General features: G+C 40.4%; 1 protein-coding gene across 1 annotated transcript in view; it reads left to right on the plus strand.

Annotated features, from left to right (window-relative positions):
- Window positions 1-18,221, plus strand: part of LOC120566572 (transcription factor COE3-like) — a 64,465-nt gene that overhangs the window by 39,156 nt on the left and 7,088 nt on the right. The window contains exons 5-6 of the mRNA XM_039813088.1: window positions 2,438-2,493; window positions 13,735-13,808. Of these exons, the coding sequence (XP_039669022.1) occupies window positions 2,438-2,493; window positions 13,735-13,808 (130 nt within the window). The remainder of the gene's footprint in view (window positions 1-2,437; window positions 2,494-13,734; window positions 13,809-18,221) is intronic.

Here is an 18,221-nt window from a genome sequence, read left to right on the forward strand (position 1 = left end):
GCTTTTTTCAACATTTTTGTCACTTTTTTCACTGTTTGTGTGGCCTTTTTTTTCAACATTTTTGTCACTTTTTCCCCCTTAAAAAACCCTAAATTTTCGGGCCTTTTGGGAAAACATTCGGGGCTCCGCCCCCCCCTGCTGGGAAGCCAACAGAAATGTCCATTTTGTGTCACTTGCTGCTAACAGCAGTGGTAACAAACGCTGACTGACAGCATGAAATTAAAAGTGTGTTTGTGGTGTTTTAAATGGCAGCTGTGTAGGTCAGAGTCTCTGTTCAGGTTGGAGCTATTGATTGATGAAGTGGAGGTAATGACTGCTCCGCTCCCACCGGTGGAACTGGCCACGCTGCTCGCCAGCTGAACTTTCCTGCATGAATTAGAGAGCAGAATGTGTAGAGAAGGAATTTATATTAAAGGTCACCTCGGCAGACTTCTAGTCCACGTCAAGTGTGCAGTTTTTAAGACTGGAAAAAGTTTTTCATTATCAGAACACACACAGACACAGTCAGATAGACACACACACACACACACACACACACACACACACACACACACAGTCAGAGACACACACACAGACACAGACAGAGACACACACACACACACACACACACACACACACAGTCAGAGACACACACACAGACACAGTCAGAGACACACACACACACACACACACAAACACAGTCAGATACACACACACACACACACACACACAGTCAGAGACACACACACAGACACAGTCGAGAGACACACACACACACACACACACACACACACACAGACACAGTCAGATACACACACACACACACACACACACACACACAGACACAGTCAGATAACACACACACACACACACACACACACACACACACACACAGTCAGAGACACACACACAGACACAGTCAGAGAACACACACACACACACACACACACAGACACAGTCAGATACACCACACACACACACACACACACACACACACACACACACAGTCAGAGACACACACACAGACACAGACAGAGACACACACACACACACACACAGACACAGTCAGATACACACACACACACACACAGTCAGAGACACACACACAGACACAGTCAGAGAACACACACACACACACACACACACACACACACACACACACAGACACAGTCAGATACACACACACACACACACACACACACACACACACACACACACAGACACAGTCAGATACACACACACACACACACAGTCAGAGACACACACACAGACACAGTCAGAGACACACACACACACACACACACACACACACACACACACACACACACACACACACACACACACACACACACACACACACACACACACACACACACACACAGTAAGAGACACACACACACACACACACACACACACACACACACACAGTAAGAGACACACACACACAGAGAGAGACACACACACACACACACACACAGAGAGACATCTGGAATATCTGACAACTAACCGAACCTGAACTCTGCTTTGTCCATCGAGGAAAGGATCGTATGTTGATCTGAAACACACAGCTGAGCTTTGTGTTGGCACGCTCCCAACGCTGTGGGGAGGGGAGGGGGGGCGCTCTCAGGCCCCCGCAGAAGCGCCAGATAAAGTGGCCCATAAAAGAGCCCCTTTTCTTTCCTCCAAAGAAAGGCTGGATAAATCACCCTTAATGTGAGCCGGCATCATCGGATTAGCATCGTACGGGAGGTAATTGACCTCGGCTGCAACCCTGGGACGGATAGCCGCCATTTAGGCCGCGAAAACTGCTCGCCGCTCGAGTGAATCATGTCAATTAGAAAGCACAGGAACAAGAAGAAACCCCCCCCCCCACACCCCTAACCAACCAACCCACGGCATCGAATACAATTAGAGAGCTCCGACGCCGCTAACAGGTGTTCCCTGCAATTTGCTTTCTCCACCCCACGTTGGGTTTGTGTCACATTTGCGCTCGGATGCATAGCTAATAAAAGACAAGCTCTCCTGATTGATATTTAATTTGTCTGAGAATGAGGATTCCTTGTTATCCTGGAGGATGGAGGCCGCAGGGGGGCCCGGGCAGCAGCGGAGGAGGAGGAGGAGGAGGAGAAAAAGGGAGGGAAGGGCCTATAAATAATAAACAGCTCTGGAGCCGCGCTAATGTTTGTTTTTGCTGAGGGGTGGGGGGGTGGGGTGGGTGTTAGCGTAACCCGCGACGACATGACAAGAGCTGCAGAAAAACACATAAATACACTGCCGGGACATAAATAATAAGAGGATTCATTTACAGAACATTATTAGGAAGCTCTTCCCTTTTTCTTTTGCATACCCGAGATGAAATTAGCATAACAGGCTAATGCATGGGTGTATGTCGGAGGTATAAATGTGTCAGACTCGCAGATAATTATGTGTGTGTGTGTGTGTGTGTGTGTGTTTTCAGGCATCAGGACAGAACAGGATCTGTTCGTTCGGCTGATTGACTCCATGACCAAACAGGTGAGAAGACACACACACACACACAAACACACAGACACAGACACACACACAGACACACACACACACAGACACACACATACACACAGACACACACACACACACAGACACACACACACACACACAGACACAGACACACACAGACACACACACACACACAGTTTGTGGCACTATCTTTATGGGGACTGTCGTTGCATTCCCTAGCCGATTACCCTAACCTTAACCATCACAACTAAATGCCTAACCTTAACCCTTACCCTAACCTTAACCATCACAACTAAATGCCTAACCTTAACCCTTACCCTAACCTTAACCATCACAACTAAATGCCTAACCTTAACCCTTACCCTAACCTTAACCATCACAACTAAATGCCTAACCTTAACCCTTACCCTCACCCTAACCATAACCTAATTCTATCCCTAATCCTAAAACCAAGTCTTAACCCTCAAACAGTCCTTTAAACTTGGGGGGGTCCAGCATTTTGGCCCCACAAAGCTGTCGGGACCCCACAAGTATACTGGACTCCCGGTGTTTGGACCCCATGAATATAGTTAAACGAGACCTCACACACACACACACACACACACACACACACACAGAAACTTACAAACATGTACGCACCATTTACCAAAGAAAGTGTATCTTATTGTGGTAATAAACTACTTTCTGATTCTGGTTCTGATTTTATCGACTCAAAAACATTATGACATTATGGCTCATGGCTGCAACTAAATAAGTCATTTAATTATTCCGACGTTTTTGAAGCTTTCTTCACTGTTTTTTTGTCCCTTTTTTCCAACGTTTGTGTCACTTTTGTCAACATTTTTGCCGTTATTTTTAAATCTATTCACATTTCTCTACTGATTTGGACTGACTGGCGCTCTCCCTCAAACTTCTCCTTCCTCAAACTTGACCTAACTCTTAAAACCTCTCTCTTTATACTTCCTCCTCTCACTTTCCTAAACTCCTGCAGCACTGATGTGTTTTCCTTCCCAGCTGTGGCGCTCGGACTTTAAGCTGACTCCCACTTTTTTCCGGTTTTTCACTCGCTCAGAACCGCCCGTTTCGGATTTCAACCTGTGAACGGTTTCTGAGCCAATAATAAAAATTCCAGTCGATCCTGCCAGCCGAAACCTCCCGGCTTCATTCCTCAAGTTCGCTCGCCTCCCGTTGCTCACACTTCATGCTTTCCTGTAAGAAAATTCATCCGAGAACAAGAATCTAAATCAGGAGGGTCAAACTCAGCTCCTCTAAAGGCCCCAGACCCACCGAGCAGACGGCCAATCAGACGGCAGCAGAGCCAATTAAAACCGGCAGCTGATTGGACGAACGCGTCACATGGGGTCTGGTTTCTCCGGAAATTCAAAGCCAGACTGTCATGGCGGCTCGTTCAGAATCTGATCTCATATCGGACTAAAATAGTTCACCGAAACATGTTTCTGAGAACATTTTAAGAGAGAAATAGGCTGTGTGTCTGTGTGTGTGTGTTTGTGTGTCTCTGTGTGTGTGTTTGTGTGTCTCTGTGTGTGTTTGTGTGTCTCTATGTGTGTGTTTGTGTGTCTCTGTGTGTGTGTTTGTGTGTCTCTGTGTGTGTTTGTGTGTCTGTGTGTGTGTTTATGTGTCTCTGTGTGTGTGTTTGTGTGTCTCTGTGTGTGTCTGTGTGGAAAAATGGAAAAAATGACGAAAACAATGGTGAAAAATGGCGAAAAAAGTGAAAAAAACAACGAAAAAAGTGAAAAAACAACGAAAAAAGTGTCAAAAACGTCGGGAAAAGTGACAGAAACAACGAAAAAAGTGAAAAAATGACGAAAAAAGTGACAAAAATGTAGGGAAATGTAGGGAAAAGTGAACAAAATGACGAAAAAAGTGACAAAAATGACGAAAAAAGTGACAAACACAAGTAAAAAGCTGTAAAAATGTGTATTTAAAATTTTGACCCAGAAAAACAGAAAGTTTCCTGGTTGACGCGAAGACAACAGGAGGATATAATAATTAGTACCCCCCCCCCCCTGTAAATGTCGCAGCGACGGCACACTGGAGACAATAATCCTGACATCTCCCCTTGCCTACACAAATGTTAGAGAAAAGTGACAAAAATGACGAAAAAAGTGAAAAAAATGTAGGGAAATGTAGGGAAAAGTGACAAAAATGACGAAAAAAGTGAAAAAAAAGACGAAAAAAGTGACACAAACGTCGGGAAAAGTGACAAAAAATGACCAAAAACGTCGGGAAAAGTGACAAAAAATGACCAAAAACGTTGGGAAAAGTGACAAAAATGACGAAAAAGTGAGGCCACAACGCAAAAAGTGACAAAAAAGTCAAAGTGGGTTGAAAAGAATGACGAAAAAAGTGACAAAATGTAGGGAAATGTAGGGAAAAGGTGACAAAAATGTAGGGAAATGTAGGGAAAAGTGACCAAAATGACCAAAAACTCGGGAAAAGTGACAAAAAATGAGAAAAAAGTGACACAAACGTCGGGAAAAGTGACAAAATGATGAAAAATTTTACAAAATAACGAAAAAAGTGACAAAAACACAAGTAAAAGCTGTAAAACGATGTATTTTAAATTTTGACCCAGAAAACAAAGAAAGTTTCCTGGTTTGACGAAGACAACAGGAGGATATAATTATAAACCCCCATGTAAAATTACACCTATGCAGAAATTACAAATGTCCCTCCCCGCTTAGACCCCCCCCCGCGGGCCTGTGGGCATGTCACCGATCGATGCACACAAGCGCTCTTCGACAATCCTCCAGCGACATGCAGCGGATCAATAGGCCCTAATGTGCCTGGCGGCGGCACACTGGAGACAATAATCCTGACATCTCCACTTGCTCCACAAAATGTAGAGAAAAGTGACAAAAATGACGAAAAAAGTGAAAAAAATGTAGGGAAAAGTGACAAAAATGACGAAAAAAGTGAAAAAAAAGACGAAAAAAGTGACACAAACGTCGGGAAAAGTGACAAAAAATGACCAAAAACGTCGGGAAAAGTGACAAAAAATGACCAAAAACGTTGGGAAAAGTGACAAAAATGACAAAAAAGTGACACAAACGACAAAAAGTGACAAAAAAAGTCAAAAGTGTTGAAAAAAGAATGACGAAAAAAGTGAAAAAGGTGTAGGAAATGTAGGGAAAAGTGACAAAATGTAGGAAATGTTGGGAAAAAGTGACCAAAATGACCAAAACCTTCGGAAAAGTGACGAAAAAAAATGACGAAAAAAGTGACACAAACGTCCCGGGGAAAAGTGACAAAAATGATGAAAAAGGGAAATAAAAATGATGAAAAAAGTGACACAAACTTCGGAAAAGTGACAAAAAATGAAAAAGTGACAAAATAATGAAAAAGTGACAAAAACACAAGTAAAAAGCTGCAAAAGACGATGTATTTTAAAATTTGACCCAAGAAAACAGAAAGTTTCCTGGTTACGCCGAAGACAACAGGAGGATATAATAATTAGTACCCCCTGTAAATGCGCACGCTAGTGACACACTGGAACAATAATCCTGACATCTCCCCGCTCCCTACACAAAATATGAGAAAAGTGACAAAAATGATGAAAAAAATTGAAAAAATGTAGGGAAAAGTGACAAAATGTGAGAAAAAAGTGAAAAAAAAGACGAAAAAAAGTGGCCAAAAGCGTCCGGAAAAGTGACAAAAATGACAAAAACGTCGGGAAAAGTGACAAAAATGACCAAAACGTTGGGAAAAGTGACAAAATGACGAAAAAAAGTGACCACAAACGACAAAAAGTGACAAAAAAGTCAAAAGTGTTGAAAAAGAATGGGCGAAAAAGTGACAAAATGTAGAAAGTGGAAAGGAAAAATGTAGGGAAATGTAGGAAAAAGTGACAAAATGACCAAAAACCGGAAAAGTGATGACAAAATGACGAAAAAAGTGACACAAACGTCGGGAAAAGTGACAAAAATGATGAAAAAAGTGACAAAAATGACGAAAAAAGTGACACAAACTTCGGGAAAAGTGACAAAAATGACGAAAAAAGTGACAAAAATGACGAAAAAAGTGACAAAAACACAAGTAAAAAGCTGTAAAAACGATGTATTTTAAATTTTGACCAAGAAAAACAGAAAGTTTCCTGGTTGACGCGAAGACAACAGGAGGATATAATTATTAGTAACCCTCGTATAAATTACACCTATGCAGGAAAGTACAAATGCTCTTGACCCCGGCTGGCCGGCCTGTCGGCATGTCACCGATCGATGCACCAAGCGGCTCCTCGACAATCCTCCAGCGCCATGCAGCGGATCAATAGGCCCTAATGTGTCGCAGCGACGGCACACTGGAGACAATAATCCTGACATCTCCCCCGCCCCCCCTTCACAAAAATGTAGAGAAAAGTGACAAAAATGACGAAAAAAGTGAAAAAAATGTAGGGAAATGTAGGGAAAAGTGACAAAAATGACGAAAAAAGTGAAAAAAAAGACGAAAAAAGTGACACAAACGTCGGGAAAAGTGACAAAAAATGACCAAAAACGTCGGGAAAAGTGACAAAAAATGACCAAAAACGTTGGGGAAAGAAGTGACAAAATAATGAGAAAAAAGTGACACAAACGACAAAAAGTGACAAAAAAAGTCAAAAGTGTTGAAAAAGAATGACGAAAAAAGTGACAAAAATGTAGGGAAATGTAGGGAAAAGTGACAAAAATGTAGGGAAATGTAGGAAAAAGTGACAAAAATGTAGGGAAATGTAGGGAAAAGTGACCAAAATGACCAAAAACTTCGGAAAAAGTGACAAAAATGACGAAAAAAGTGACACAAACGTCGGGAAAAGTGACAAAAATGATGAAAAAAGTGACAAAAATGACGAAAAAAGTGACAAAAACACAAGTAAAAAGCTGTAAAAACGATGTATTTTAAATTTTGACCCAGAAAAACTGAAAGTTTCCTGGTTGACGCGAAGACAACAGGAGGATATAATTATTAGTAACCCCCACTGTAAATTACACCTATGCAGAAAGTACAAATGTCTCTTAACCCCCCCCCCCCGCTGGTCGGGCCTGTCGGCATGTCACCGATCGATGCACCAAGCGGCTCCTCGACAATCCTCCAGCGCCATGCAGCGGATCAATAGGCCCTAATGTGTCGCAGCGACGGCACACTGGAGACAATAATCCTGACATCTCCCCCGCCCCCCCTTCACAAAAATGTAGAGAAAAGTGACAAAAATGACGAAAAAAGTGAAAAAAATGTAGGGAAATGTAGGGAAAAGTGACAAAAATGACGAAAAAAGTGAAAAAAAAGACGAAAAAAGTGACACAAACGTCGGGAAAAGTGACAAAAAATGACCAAAAACGTCGGGAAAAGTGACAAAAAATGACCAAAAACGTTGGGAAAAGTGACAAAAATGACGAAAAAAAGTGACACAAACGACAAAAAGTGACAAAAAAAGTCAAAAGTGTTGAAAAAGAATGACGAAAAAAGTGACAAAAATGTAGGGAAATGTAGGGAAAAGTGACAAAAATGTAGGGAAATGTAGGAAAAAGTGACCAAAATGACCAAAAACTTCGGGAAAAGTGACAAAAATGACGAAAAAAGTGACACAAACGTCGGGAAAAGTGACAAAAATGATGAAAAAAGTGACAAAAATGTCGAAAAAAGTGACACAAACTTCGGGAAAAGTGACAAAAATGATGAAAAAAGTGACAAAAACACAAGTAAAAAGCTGTAAAAACGATGTATTTTAAATTTTGACCCAGAAAAACAGAAAGTTTCCTGGTTGACGCGAAGACAACAGGAGGATATAATTATTAGTAACCCCTGTAAATTACACCTATGCAGAAAGTACAAATGTCTCTTGACCCGCGCGCGTGCCTGCGGGCATGTCACCGATCGATGCACCAAGCGGCTCCTCGACAATCCTCCAGCGCCATGCAGCGGATCAATAGGCCCTAATGTGTCGCAGCGACGGCACACTGGAGACAATAATCCTGACATCTCCCCCCCCCCCTCTCCCACCCCCACTACATGACACCCCATTGGCCGACAGTCGGGGCTGACAGGCGGGTCGGCTGGAGTCCCCTCGGATCGATACCACCCCGCCGAGGGCCCGTTAGGGGCCCCCCCACCGCGTCCCTGGGACTGTCAGAGCGGCTGAATTAATGCAGACTGGATAATCGCCGTGACAACGTGAACACAGAGAGGATCAAAGGGCTCAGGGCCAATCACAATCACACTCAGGAAGCAGCTTTTTTATTTATTTTTGAACATGGGTTATTTAAGTTTTTGTTTCAGCAAATTAACAATTCAGCATGTAAGGACACGTTGGGCAGTCCCTCCAGAAAAAAACACGATTATGCGATCGCATTATTCATACGGCGCAAAAATATTGACAGAAACTTCTAAAAAAAAAAAGTGACAAAAGTGTTGAAAAAGACGACCAAAACGTTGGAATTTTTTTTTTTTTAATTTTGACCCAGAAAAATTAAAAAAGTTGCATCACGGTCGACAGGGACGACAACACGAGGGGTAAATCTTTTGATTCCTTTAGATTTAAATTCATAAGTCATAAGAAATAAGAAGCTTTATTGTCTTTGTACAGTGCAGGCAAAAAGTTTGGACACACCTTCTCATTCAATGAGTTTCCTTTTTATTTTCATGACTATTTACATTGTAGATTCTCACTGAAGGCATCAAAACTATGAATGAACACATTTGGAATTATGTACTTAACAAAAAAGTGTGAAATAACTGAAAACATGTCTTATATTTTAGATTCCTCAAAGTAGCCACCCTTTGCTTTTTTTGATAACTCTGCAAACCCTTGGTGTTCTCTCAATGAGCTTCATGAGGTAGTCACCTGAAATGGTTTTACCTTCACAGGTGTGCTTTGTCAGGGTTAATTAGTGGAATTATTTCCCTTATTAATAAAAAAGCAAAGGGTGGCTACTTTGAAGAATCTAAAAAATAAAAGAGATGTTTTCAGTTATTTCACACTTTTTTGTTAATTACATAATTCCATATGTGTTCATTCATAGTTTTGATGCCTTCAGTGCGAATCTACAATGTAAATAGTCATGAAAATAAAAGGAAACGGTAATGAGAAGGGGCTGTAAACTTTTGACATATCACTACACGGGTGGTGATGGCGCGTGGGATATGACCGGGCCTTTGGTGCGCGGAGATCCGTAGTTTGATTACACTGCGTTCATCCCAGGTGTGTCCCTGAGCAAGGCACTTAACCACTAGTTGCTCCAGAGGTGTGCCACCTCTGACATATATAGCGATTTTAAGTCGCTTTGGATAAAAGCATCAGCTAAATGACATGTAATGTAATGTAATGTCTTTGCACCGCTGTCTGACTGTACTGAGTGTGTCAGTCCCTCCATAATTCATCGCATAATCAGCCAAAGTCTGCGTATTTATTCGGGTGGGGCGCATTTTTTTAAAATATGCCGCACTTTCGCCTTTCGCATAAATTGCAGATTTCTGCGCAAAATATGCGGCGCTTGCACGATTTCATTATCACCGCATTTTCGTTGCAAAGAAAGTCCCGTAATATGTCTCGGCAGAAAGTTGAAAAATGTTGCGTTTACTTCACACGAGAGCGGCCGTTTCCCCCTGTTGCCATGGGAACGTTATGAAGTGATGTCATTACGCAACATGAACATCATCGGGGGTTCAGTTTTTAATAATAATAATAATAATAATAATAATAATAATACATAAGTTTTATATAGCGCTTTACATGGAACTCAAAGACGCTTTACAAACAAAAGAAAGAAACAAAGAAACAAACAAACAAGATAAGTAAATTATGGATAGGCCAATTGAAACAAGTTCCTGCAATTTTATCGCATAAAATTGCATAAATATCCCGCATATTCCATCAGCATTTTTTAAGAAAACATCAAGGATTTTTGCCCCGCAACAATCACAAAAAAACTCTAAGTATTTTTCTGGAAGGACTGGTTGGGCTTGTACACCCCCCCCCCTGTGAAAACATCAGAGGGTAATCAACTTGAGCAATATTGAAACTAAAAACAACAGTGAAGAAATAATAAATAAAATAAGGTAACAAAAGTAAATTAACAAACCAAGATCTACAGAACTCTACAGAGATTTATGCCTCGACTACAAACAACTAGACGGGCCAAAATGTATCGTGAACCTAAATTGATTTTCGGGCCTGATCAAAATCTGCGAGTGGCCGTATTTGGCCCTCGGGCCTCGAGTTTGACTCACATGGTCAAAGCATCAGGGAAAGAGACAAAATTGTCGGAAAAAAAAAAAACGTGGGGGGAAGAAAACAGAAAAAAAATGCCAAAAATCGTAGAAAAAATCGTCAAAAACTGGAAATAGTGACCAAAGATTTTTACAAAATATCGTCAAAAATAGTGACCAAAAAAATGTAAAAAATCGTCAAAAAGTGGAAATAGTGACCAAAAAAATTAAAAAATCGTCAAAAACTGGAAATAGTGACCAAAAAAATTTAAAAAATCGTAAAAAAATTTAAATAGTGACCACATTTTTTTTCTAAATATCGTCAAAAAAAAAAGCCCGAAATAGTGACCAAAAGAATTTAAAAAATCGTAAAAAAATGTAAATAGTGACCAAAAAATTTGTAAAAATCGTACAAAACAAATAGCCCAAAATAGTGACCAAAGAAATGGAAAAAAATCGTCAAAAACTGGAAATAGTGACCAAAAAAGATGGAAGAAAGTGAAAAACAACAAAAAAAGTGACAAAAACGTCGGGAAAAGTGACAGAAACAACGAATAAAGTGAAAAAATAACGACAAAAGTGTCGAAAAAGACGGCCAAAACGTTGAAAAAACTCAAGTTATTCACATTGATAACCAGGGGCACTAACATGGACAGCACAGGATATTAAAATATAAGATCAATAAACCATGCCACGATGTAAAAAGCAGACGGTTCAGCACTGCTAGCCGCGTACCGAAATCTTCACTCAGCCATAAAGTCATCGGGGGCCAAAGCATCAAGGCGACTAAGGAAAGGGTTGCCATATCAACATAAATTTGTCAGCTGACCCCTTGACAGAATACCTTATTTTCTGTAATTTAATAAAATACAGCATGTCCAGCGCAAATCTTGGAAGATTACAGTCTTTCCACATACTAGAAAGCAGCTTTTTGCCACAGGAATGGTTCATTCATTACAAAGATTCTTAACTCTCCTCACTTCCTACAAGTCTCGCCATGTTGCCAACGTGTCAAATAGCTTCACTTTTCCCCCCAAAAAACGTTGGGTACACTTTCCAAAATATCCACTTTCAAAGTCCTCCGGTTCTGAAAATGTTCTGACTTCAATTAGGCTTACCACACACGCTCTAAATGTGACCTCCTTTTACAAAAACTATTCTAACTTTCTATTCACTGTCTGAATCAGCAGCAGGCAGAGACACACACACACACACACACACACACACACACACACACACACACACACAACCACACACACACACACACACACAAACACACACACGGGAGTCTTGCATCAGGAATGATGATGTATAAATATCGACCACCAAATCTCTCTCTGTGTTTGTGGTTGTGTGTAATGTGTATGTGTGTGTGTGTGTGTGCGTGTGTGTATTTTTTTTTGTGTGTGTGTGTGTGTGTGTGTGTGTGTGTGTGTGTCTGATGCAATCCACATCCCTCCTGGTCAAACTGGAGGGTTTTAATCCAGAGGAACAGAGCCAGGATCAGGATCAATAATGCAGAAGTGGTCGTTATCCTGAAAGTATTGTACCCCCGGGGTGTGTGTGTTTGTGTGTGTGTGTGTGTGTGTGTGTGTGTGTGTGTGTGTGTGTGTGTGTGTGTGTGTGTGTGTGTGTGTGTGTGTGTGTGTGTGTGTGCAGGGCGGAGGTCTGTTTTGACTATAAAGGTGGATGAGGTAGTGGTAGGTCATTGCAGGAAAAGAGGGGAGGACACACAGACACACACACACAGACAGACACGCACACACACACACAGACAGACCGCGCACACACACACACACACACACACACACAGACACACACTTTTCCTGGAGTTCATTTACAACCACCAGGGTATTACACACACACACAGCGGTCATCCGTCATCCGGACACGGACATGACAGCTCAGTGGGAGGGGGGGGGGGGTGGGGGGTGGGAGGGGGAGGGGGCTTCATCCTGGGGCGCCGCCCGCCATCTGGCAGGGAATTCTGGGAAGGCCGGAGGAGGCTGAGACCCCCCGAAAAGGAGAGAAAAGTGGAGGCCACGTTTGACTTTGCTGTCGGTGCGACTGTGTTGTCCGAGGGCCAATCAGAGGAGAGGAAAGGAGAGAGGGCGGGTTCAGAATAAAAGCAACACCTACATGTATCGACGTGTGATTGGTTCAATCAGTTTGATCGACAGAAACTCAATCTGCACTGATCCAGAATGAGTTTAGTGGAGTGTGTGTGTGTGTGTCTGTGTGTGTGTGTGTGTGTGTGTGTGTGTGTGTGTGTGTGTGTGTGTGTGTGTGTGTGTGTGTGTTGTCGTGTGTGTGTGTGTGTGTGTGTGTGTGTGTGTGTGTGTGTGTTATTGTCTGTGTGTGTGTTTGTGTTGTTTTGTTGTGTGTGTGTGTTGTGTTATTGTGTGTGTGTTTGTGTTATTGTTGTGTGTGTGTGTGTGTCTGTGTGTGTGTTTGTGTTATTGTGTGTGTGTGTGTTGTGTGTGTGTGTGTGTGTGTGTTTGTGTTGTTGTGTGTGTGTGTGTCTGTGTGTGTGTGTATGTGTTTTGTGTTATTGTGTGTGTGTGTGTGTGTGTGTTTGTGTTATTGTGTGTGTGTGTGTGTGTTTGTGTTATTGTGTGTGTGTGTGTGTCTGTCTGTGTGTGTGTGGTGTTGTGTGTGTGTCTGTGTGTGTGTGTTTGTGTTGTTGTGTGTGTGTGTGTGTGTGTGTTTGTGTGTGTGTGTGTGTGTGTGTGTGTGTTGTTGTGTGTGTGTTGTTGTGTGTGTGTGTGTGTGTGTGTGTGTGTGTGTGTGTGTGTGTGTGTGTGTGTGTGTGTGTGTGTGTGTGTGTGTGTGTGTGTGTGTGTGTGTGGCAGAGACATGATTAAGTTGTTTTTATTGTTCTGCATCCGCTGAATCCGCGGGTCCCTTTTTGATCGGCTTAAACCCAGGCCCGGGTCCTCCTGGTTCTGTGTGGAACGATGTCCTTCTGAAACTACCAAAAAAAAAACCTGACTCTGACTTCTTTTAGTGTTAATATCAGCGTCTCACTTCCTGTTCCTGTCTGTGTCTCTGTCCTATCAGCCCATCCTGTACGAAGGTCAGGACAAGAACCCTGAGATGTGTCGCGTCCTCCTCACCCACGAGATCATGTGCAGGTAAGACCCACCCACCCAGTTCACTACATGCACGCACACACACACACACACACACACACACACACACACACACACACACACACACACACACACACACACACACACACACGCAACAACACACTTTCTCTTATATTCTTGATCTATTTTGAATTGTCATCTGTGGTTTTTTTGTCATCGTCTAGGCTGAATAAAGGCATTTCCACTGTAAATTGGTGCAGAAAAGTGTGTCCTGAATGCAGGAAATGAAGTCTTTGACAAAACAAACACAGAACAAAATAACGTGGATGGTTCCCTACAAGTTACATACATTATCAGTTCACTACTCGCATTGAATTTGGGTGTTTTTATTCAATTCCATAGCATGTAAAGAAACGAATGAAAAGAATGTTGAAATACTTAGGAAAAAAATGTCAAAAACGTGGAAAAAAAGTGACAAAAATTTTAAAAAAAAGTGACAACAATTTCAAAAAAAGTGACACAAATTTCAAAAAAAGTGACAAACATTTCAAAAAAAGTGACAAAAAATTCAAAAAAATGACAAAAATGTCAGTTTAATCTTCAAAAACGTCAGGAAAAGTGACAAAACGTGAGAAAAGCTTCACAAAACGCAGAAAATTATTGACAGAAGTGACAAAAGTGTCGAAAAAGACGACCAAAACGTTGGAATTTTTTTTTATGACAATTTTCAATTCAATTTTATTTATAGTATCAAATCATAACAAGAGTTATCTCGAGACACTTTACAGATAGAGTAGGTCTAGACCACACTCTATAATTTACAGAGACCCAACAATTACAGCAATTCCCTCAAGAGCAAGCATTAGCAGTGGCTGTTGCGATATATATATATATATATATATATATATATATATATATATATATATGTATATATATATTATGTATATATATATATATATATGTATATATATGTATGTATATTTGTATATATATATATATAATGTATATACTAGGGCTGTCCTCGACTAAAGAAATTCTTAGTTGACTAACACTTATATGATTTTGTCTACTAATCGATTAGTTGATTTAATTGACAGAGCTGTGCGCTTTGAGAGGTGGTTAAGACTAGAAAAGCACAATATAAATGTAGTTAATTAACCATCTGTAAAACTGAGTTTCTCCACAATTAATCCTGCAAAAGCACCACTTTAAATCTTGTGTTTACCATAAATGTGCTCATGAGTTTCTTGGAAATGAGTAATTAAGCATGAATAAGCATAAAAAATGACTTATCAACTAAAGAAATCTTAGTCGACTAAGACCAAAACGACAGATTAGTCGACTAATCGACTAAGAGGTGGCAGCCCTAATATATATATATATATATATATATATATATATATATATATATATATATAGGCCCATGCGTATACAGTACAGTATACCCACTACAATACATTAGACTACACCACTGGTTAAAAGACATATTTAGCATCGTGGAGATTAGCTTTGTCAGGGCGTTCACCAACGTTAGCTGACGTTAGCGTCTCTGTGTCGCCAGATCTCGCGAGACTTCGGTCCTGAGACAGAAACGGGGCTCTAACTGAGTTCATTTCCTCCTGATGTGTCCGTCTGAAAGACAACATGTTAGTGCCAGGATGTTCTGGAGATATGAGGCTTGTTGAAGAATAGGCTCCGATATTTACTGGAGTGACTACTGGGACAAAGGATCGCTCATAATCGGTGTTCACGTTCACTTCTCCCATTTTTTTTTTACTTTACCATATATACTATATATATATATATATATATATATATATATATATATATATATATATATATGTACTATATTATACAGTATATATACTATATTATATATACTATATTGTATGTACTATATTATTATTATTATTTAAGCACTTTGAGCTGCAGTTTCTGTTTGAAAAATGGTTTATAGATAAGGGAAAGGAGGATTTTATTTTAGAGTATTGAGTATCAAATTTCACAGAAGCTACCGTGAAAACACTTGTGTGTTTGTTTGTCAGCCTGTGTGTGTGTGTGTGTGTGTGTGTGTGTGTGTGTGTGTGTGTGTGTGTGTGTGTGTGTGTGTGTGTGAGCAGCTGTTGGTTTGTCGTTGATCACACCAATCAACACGTTTCCTGCCCTGCGTGTCTCTGCTGTCGTCTGTGAGTTAATGGTTTTACTGGTTCAGACTGAGGAGTGAAGGGTGTGTGCGCACACACAGAGACACACACACACACACACACACACACACACACACACACACACACACAGAAACACACATGCACAAACACACACATATAACATGTGTAATGTGTTAATGTAACAAACACACAGACACACACACACACACACACACAAGTAACAAAGACACAGACACATACACACACACACAAGTAACAAAGACACAGACACATACACACACACACACACACACACACACACACACACACACACACACAAGTAACAAAGACACAGACACACACACACACACACACAAATAACAAAGACACAGACACACACACACACACACACACACACACACACACACACACACACACACACAAGTAACAAAGACACAGACACACACACATACACACACACACAAGTAACAAAGACACACACACCTGAAGCTGGAGTCTCAGAGCGTCTTTGTGTGTTTGAGCCACATCATGAAGACGAGAAAACGTTCAGATTTTACATTTATTGATTTAGTTTTTGATAGATGGATGGAAGGATGGATGGATAGATAGATAGATAGATAGATGGATGGATGGATGGATGGATGGATAGATGGATAGATAGATGGATAGATAGATAGATGGATAGATAGATGGATAGATAGATGGATAAATAGATGGATGGATGGATGGATGGATGGATAAATAGATAGATGGATGGATAGATAGATGGATAAATAGATAGATGGATGGATGGATGGATAAATAGATAGATGGATGGATAGATAGATGGATGGATAGATAGATGGATGGATAAATAGATGGATGGATGGATAGATAGATGGATAAATAGATGGATGGATGGATAGATGGATAAATAGATGGATGGATGGATAGATGGATAAATAGATGGATGGATGGATAGATAGATGGATGGATGGATAGATAGATGGATAGATAGATGGATAAATAGATGGATAGATGGATGGATAAATAGATGGATGGATGGATGGATGGATGGATGGATAGATGGATGGATAGATGGATAGATGGATAGATAGATGGATGGATGGATAGATAGATAGATAGATAGATGGATAGATGGATGGATGGATAGATGGATGGATGGATGGATAGATAGATGGATAGATGGATGGATAGATAGATGGATGGATAGATAGATAGATAGATGGATAGATAGATAGATAGATGGATGGATAGATGGATGATGGATGGATAGATAGATGGATAGATAGATAGATAGATAGATGGATGGATGGATAATAGATATGATAGATAGATGGATAGATAATAGATGGATAGATGATAGATGGATGGATGGATAGATGGATAGATGGAATAGATAGATGGATGGATGGATAGATAGGATAGATGGATAGATAGATGGATGGATAGATGATGGATGGATGGATAGATAGATAGATGGATAGATGGTAGTGGTGGGGATATGGATGATGGATAGATAGATAGATGATGGATGGATGGATAGATGGATGAGTAGATGATAGATAGATAGATAGATAGATAGATAGTGGATGATAGATGGATAGATAGATAGATAGATAGATAGATAGATGGATAGATAGAGGTGGATAGATGATGGATGGATAGATAGATGGATAGATAGATGATAGTGAGGATGTAGATAGATAATAGATGATATGGATGATAGATGGATAGATGGATAGATAGATGGATAGATAGATGTAAGATATAGATGGATGGATGATAATGGATAGATAGATGATAGATAGATAGATAGATAGATAATAATAGATAGATGGATAATGGATGGATATAGATGGATAGATAGATAGATAGATAGATAGAGATAGATAGATAGATGGATAGATGATGGATGGATGGATAGATAGATGGATAGATAGATGGATGGATGGATGATGGATAGATGATGGATAGATAGATGGATGGATTGATAGATGGATGGATAGATGGATGGATAGATAGACAGATAGATAGATAGATAGATAGATAGATAGATGGATAATGGATAGATGGATGATGGATAGATAGATGGATAGATGGATGATGGATAGATAGATAGATGGATAGATGATAGATGGATAGATAGATAGATGGATGGATAGATGGATGGATGGATGGATGGATGGATAAGATAGGATAGATAGATGGATAGAATGGATAGATGGATAGATAGATGATGGATAGATGGATAGATATAGATAGATGAATACTTAATACATGCTTGGCA

This window comes from Perca fluviatilis, chromosome 10, assembly GCF_010015445.1.
Source record: "Perca fluviatilis chromosome 10, GENO_Pfluv_1.0, whole genome shotgun sequence".
Taxonomy (NCBI): Eukaryota; Metazoa; Chordata; class Actinopteri; order Perciformes; family Percidae; genus Perca; species Perca fluviatilis.